Source organism: Pseudochaenichthys georgianus, chromosome 1 (assembly GCF_902827115.2).
Source record: "Pseudochaenichthys georgianus chromosome 1, fPseGeo1.2, whole genome shotgun sequence".
Classification (NCBI taxonomy): domain Eukaryota; kingdom Metazoa; phylum Chordata; class Actinopteri; order Perciformes; family Channichthyidae; genus Pseudochaenichthys; species Pseudochaenichthys georgianus.
Window position 1 is genome coordinate 4,746,343 of NC_047503.1, and position 6,407 is coordinate 4,752,749.

The following is a 6,407-nucleotide window of genomic DNA, read 5'->3' on the forward strand; positions in this document are numbered from 1 at the left end:
GGCCGTGCAGCACTCACAGTGTCACATACTGTATGCAGAAGTATTATTTTAAGCAACACATTAAGTTGACGAAACACTCGAGTCAAATGTAATTAAAGTCAGATGGTGTGTTAGACGGGCAGTGATATCATAAACCTGTTAATGTACGCATTCAAACACGTGTTCTGTTCCAGCTGTATTCACCTTGCAGGTGCAGCTCTGTGGCTTTGATCCTGGATCAAGTGTTTAAGTCATGGATATTTAATTTAACTTCTTCATATGTCTAATATTATAGTTGACTTTTCATTCAGGAAGTATGACGCTGCGCTGTCAGTACGCTTCTCCATGTTTGTGATTGGTCGAATGCTCCAGATACCACCCCTTTCATGTGAACGCGCACCTAACTAGATAGGACACGGCTGGCTTGAGCGATCCACTTGATAACCCGTGTCGTAGTACAGTTTAGCGAGAGCGCGTATGTTTTGGATTAGGCCAACCGGCTAACTCAAACATATCCAGGTTAGGTTGAACCAGCTTCGTAGTACAGGCCCCTGGTGTGAGAAACACTGAGCCTATGGAGAGAGGCGTTCTTAATCCAATCATTGAGGATTATCAAGCTGCCTTTTCCCATTGTTATCATTTTGAAGCAAACATACATGTGTTTCTTTTTTAAATTGCTCTTTAAATAATATACATCCCTTTATTCCAAAACCGCCACATCGTAACCGTTATTAGTGTAAATCAGTGTTTCTTTTGTTTCATCACAAAACGATATATTTATATTCTTCGTACAACAATTCTATATTTGCAGATATCCCAGTCTCCCGGAATAGAATTGTGTTTATATTTGATGCACTTCAGCCCGCGTTCGAGATGAGATGATGTCAAATGTACCATTCCCCCACGAGGGTCATCAGCTTTATTGTGTTCATAACACATATTAAACAACACGATACAGAACAGAGGTTTCATGGACATGATTTGGTGCACTTCCACTGTCCAGTCAAAAGTTAGGAAAAACATGATTTTACATTCACACAATGGATTTCATCAAAATACTGTGCACTGTAGCCCAACAAACAATAAAGCCTTGACAACAAAAACAACAACAACCAAACCCCACATCCATGTAATTCTATGATAAACTTGGCTATTTACATGTCAAATAACGTATGTATTTTTAGACTAATTGTCCAATGTGAGCTGTGCAGGCGTGACCAGGCAGATGTCCATGCTGAAAGAGCTTCAAGGAGAGAACGTGGTGGTGGTCTCAGTCTCCGTGGCCCCTGAACTCCTCCTCCTGCCGTACTTACACCTGACGAACATCGACTGGCTCATGCAACCCAATTCCTTCATTAGCTTCAGGAGGTCGTGACGAAACTTCACACCGATGAAGGCGTAGACGAAGGGGTTCAGGCAGCACCTCAGGAAGGCCACGCACTGGGTCACATCGGTTGCGTAGAGGAGATTGTTCTCAAAGTCGCAGTCAACTTGTGAACTTCCTTGTGCTGTGACCACTGTGTTCAAAAATAAAACCAGGTTATAAGGTACTTGGCAGACCAGGAAGACGGCCACCACGGCGAGAATCACCTTGATGGCCCTATTGCGTTCAAAGCTCCGAGCCTTTGAAAGGGTCTGGATAATGCGGCTGTAACAGATGCTCATTATCAGGAGCGGGAGAGCAAAGGCCAAAACGATCTGGGTCGACTGGATGCTGATGCGCAGCTTGTCAGAGTTGCTGGAGTAAGGGGTGCAGGTTTTGTTATTGACGGTGGCGTACCTCATTTCTGGTATTGAGAAGATCAGTGCCATCACCCAGATGGCAGCTGATGACACCTTGCTGAGAAACACAGCCTTGGAGCGGTAGCGGTGAGCGGAGATGGCCTTGGCGATGACGAAGTAGCGCTCCACGCTAATGAAAGAGAGAATGAACATGCTGCTGTAGAAGCTCACCTTATAAATGGTGTGCATGGCTTTGCACACCAGCAGGCCCAGAACCCATTCTGCCATGGAGTTGGCTGCCCAAAAAGGGAGTGACAGGGCAAGGAGGAGGTCCGCAAAGGACAGGTTGAGCAGGAACACATCCGTCATGGTCTTGAGACGCTTGAAGTAGAAGAAGGTGAGGATGACCAGGAGGTTCCCTGTCAGCCCCAGGAAGAAGATGATGGAGTAGAAGGTGGGCATGAACCAGCGGCGGAACTGGTGGTTGGATTCTTTCACACAGTAGTTATCATAATATTCACTATAATCCATACTGAAGTTTCTAAAGTCCATAGTGAAGTTGTCATAGTCATAGTTCGGAGAGCTGGTCTTTTCTGGATAGCTGGTTGTGTTCTCTTCATGTTGAAACAGGCAACACTGTAATCGAAGACAAATGAACTGATCAGATAAAAGCAGGATATATCAGGAAATAAAACGTTTTCGGTACACCTTCTCAACCACTTCCTAAAAGGAAATGGTGCTTGTGAGGGGAAGGCTGTGGTTAGTTACCTGCTGCTCTCCCCTATAAGTACGTATCAATTGCCACAAACATATACATATTTGTTTTGTTCATGTTAACAACTGTAATATCAGGTGACACTTTGACACTATGACACTTTTGATCTTACCTTAAAATGCATGAACCATATCAGCACAGCTGGCAGAAGGTTTGGAAGATCTGAAAAACAAGATGTACATTTTTAGAAGCCAAACACTATAATAGTATGATGGATAATAGTATTATCATTATGTGTAATAGATATTAATGTGAAGACGTTATTATTTTCTTAGACTGAAAAAAGCTCCTCAACATTGTTATACGTTCTAATACGTTATACAATCTTTTGATAGTGGCTGAGCAGAACCCCTCATCGTGTGCCCCTTTAAATGCCACCGTACGGCTCAAATGTGTTAGGTTTGGCTGTGTTTCAGATCACTGGTGACATTGCTTTGCATAGTGCTGGAGATAATAGGGTTCCTCTGCAACCAGTGGTAATGTTGCAGAAGCTCATTGAAAAAACGTAGTTCAGTATTTTTATAAAAGATAAAGTTCCACATAAATGTCACTAACAGTAACTAATGGAAAATAAGACAACATTTTCAATCATTCACAATTTTCAATCTATCTTTGCAAGTACCTGTTTATTTGATTTGATAATAATAAGCATGAGTTTCGGAGTGACATTGGTTGCCAGGTTGAGGCTTCTTCAAAAATAGTCTTGTCTGAAATTACTACGTGCGAACAGTTCTCACGAATAAAACATTCTTGAAGTTCACCTCGTGCGACATGTCTGTGTTGCTGCACACCACCTTGTGCGGCTTTCTATTAGTCTGCTTTTAAAAGAGAACTATGACACGCTTAAACGATTATAGCATTGACACCACTTCCCATCATTTAACACATTGCCATGGCACATTTTGTTGATTGAACATATGTTTTGTAAGACTATAACTAACAATCATTCATTTTATACGAGATTAGCTTTTGACAATAACGTGTTCCCTGTTTTAACTTACAGATAGCCTTCACAATGCACTAACCACAACTCATTCAACAACTTTTGAACTATGCAAGTTAAACTTTGATAAGGTACTCACACCTCATGTTGACTGAGAGCCGAGCGCTGGAGGCAGAGCCGCTGAACACAGAGGGCTGAATGTCTCTCTCTTTTATGGTGGTTTCTCTTCGTTGAAATGAAAGACAGAACTTCCTCACTGACGTCTTTTTTCTCCTCCGTATCATGTGAGAAAAGTTATTCTCACATGATTATGGGCACGCACTACAGTGTATTGTTGATTCAAATATGTAGATTAGATCAGTTCAAATGGCAATAACATCAATAACTATGATACAACTGTGACATCTACAAATATACTCAATTATATTAATGTATACTTACTACAATATTTTCGTTAAATCATTTTTGTGTGTAATTTGCAAAAATCAATTGTGTGTATGTAAAAATGCAACGTTAGCAAAATACATTTTGTATTAAAGGAACTACATGAGAAGGGGCAGCTGAGGTGAAAAGCATGACATGTAGACGGTTCATGTAAATCACTTTCTTTAGAAAAAGAACACACACTGCAAAGATCATTATCAGGAAGTGCTCAGCAACCATTAACCATCAGCTGCATATTATATTTACAGCTACATTCACATTTTAATTGGAATATTTTTAAAATAACTTATAAATCACACACAAATTAAGGTCTAAAACCCATTGCCACACAAATAAATTGAAGATGAGGCCCTTTTGCCCTTTTACTCACACGATGCGTACATGCTTCTGCACATCTGTGTCTGCGGTTGTGGTTTCTTGTTTTCACTTGAGGCAGGGCGAACCGCACGATACAGAGGGGGGCAAGTTGCATCTTTTACATTGAAACTACAGCACTGTCAAATCTGATCTTAACACCATCTTATATGAGGAAAAGCCAAAGATAACACATAAAGAAAAGCTTCAATCTCATGGATGGTTTACGTTTAGGAAATAGTGCTGGATCACATCTCAAGCACGAGGAGATTGGTTCTGTAGTAAAAACAGGAAATCGGAACCATTCCCTCTCATTTTACCCACTTCCCGTACCTATATGTGCAGGGGACAAATAGCTATATGCAAGCACACTTTGTAGGTGGTTGTTACAGACCTCTGCAACACTGACTGCTTCAAGTAATGTTATCAAAGAAAATAGTTTTAAAGTCTACGATTGAAAGGTCCCGTGTCCTGCTTTTCTGGTTCTTACCCGTCCCCTTGTGTGTTGTGTAGCTTTTTCTGCATGTAAACGGTCTGCAGTCACAAACCTTCAAAGTGCACCCTGTAGCGAGTAAAACTCTAACACAGAAAAGACCTGTCTGCTGCCCCAGAACGCCTCGTTGGACATTTCTCTTTTTCCAAATGGACCAATCCGCGGAGCTCCTCACTCACCAGGACCCCTTGGCTAACTATCAGGGAGTCCCATTGACTTGCATAGAGCTCCCTGAGCGCTGGTAACAGACGAGTTGGGATGACGGAGCAGTGCTCTCCGCAGACCCGTTCTCACAGCGTTACAAACCTTTTTCTTTCTCAATATCAAGCCACACGTATTGTTTCTACTTCGGCTGTGAGTGTGTGTGTGCTCAGGATGAGTTTCGCTTGTTCCCGCTGTATCGCCGACCTGGAAGCCTGTCCGCTCCTCGCAGCAACGAGCCTCACAAAGTCCCGACCAATCAGAGCACACTGGGCTCACAGGGAGGGGGGGCAGGGGCTCCAACAAGCCGTTTAGGACAGAGAGTGAATACACAGACTATACAGCAGTGGTTCTCAAACTTGTTTCACTCATGTACCCCCTTTGAAAAAAAATTCAGCCAAGTACCCCCTGATCAGCGCAAAGACTATTTATTAAGGAAAAATGCCTATATAAAGAGGAACAGTACGGCGCTGCACCGTCAGTGTCTGATTTATTAAAACAACAACCTTGTAACTGAGAAGCACTTAAATGCTACATTTCAAATGTTTAGAATCCATCACTAAATTCATGGCAAACCAATTTTAACATCATGCAATAACACTAAGACGACATTAGTTGCATTGAACTGATCTTTTTAATAAGTTGTTCTAACTATGTAGTGAAACATGGGCTTGAGCTTCACTGAGGGTCTTTGTCATTCTGACAGGGAGGCAAACTGCATTTATTACACTCTGCGTTTTGAAATATGTGTAACTCTGTTCATATAAAACCCACACTGCTCAAACTTCCTTACTTTTCCCAAAATTGGTATATTTATTTATTTATGTTGGGGCGTGGGGAATGAAGAGAAAAAAATATATGAGCATTTTATGAGCATGACCCCTCATTCCTCATATAAACATATGCATAATGCTGCGCTACTTTGCGGCCACAAGCCGTTGCCAAGCAACGCTTATTGTTTAGGTGTCCTTTGATAAGCAGGCAGTCATATAATTAACTACAGTAGAACTAGCTAGATCTGATAGATTTGGACATAGACGCGAGTGAAGTCTAACCGGACGCGAGAGAGAGATCAGATCAGCTGCTGCTGACGGAGAACACGCAGCTCTGCATTATCACAGCTCCGCCGCTGTGACGGACCGGACCGTTGAGCCGAGCAAAAATACACTAAGAGTTAGACCTAACACACTTAGCTAGTTTATCTACTCTGGAACTAGCTAAACTAGTTATAAATATATTTATTCTTTACTGTCGGGTCACTTAGTACAGGTTCAGCGAGCTGCACGAGACTGACGGGCTGTCAGGAGAGGGAGAGGAAAAGAGAGCACCCCGTTTATTGTTCCCATGTTATTATCCAGAGTTTCTGTAAACTTTTGAATAAAGTAGTTCATCTACTATTAGTAGTTTGTGTAAATGCATTAATTATGTTGTTTTTTTCATTAACATAAAATAAATCTCACGTACCCCCTGCAGTACTCCAACGTACCCCTAGGGGT

At 41.9% G+C, this 6,407-nt stretch overlaps 1 protein-coding gene across 1 annotated transcript; it reads right to left on the reverse strand.

Moving 5' to 3' along the window:
• Nucleotides 1-881: 881 nt before the first annotated feature.
• On the reverse strand, nucleotides 882-3,666 carry ccr7 (chemokine (C-C motif) receptor 7). The gene is made up of 3 exons (XM_034093429.1): nucleotides 3,559-3,666; nucleotides 2,589-2,638; nucleotides 882-2,337 (listed from the first exon to the last, which is right to left on the reverse strand). Exons 1-3 carry the CDS (start codon nucleotides 3,563-3,565, stop codon nucleotides 1,225-1,227), a joined length of 1,170 nt encoding a protein of 389 aa, XP_033949320.1. The 5' UTR covers nucleotides 3,566-3,666; the 3' UTR covers nucleotides 882-1,224.
• Nucleotides 3,667-6,407: the final 2,741 nt, after the last annotated feature.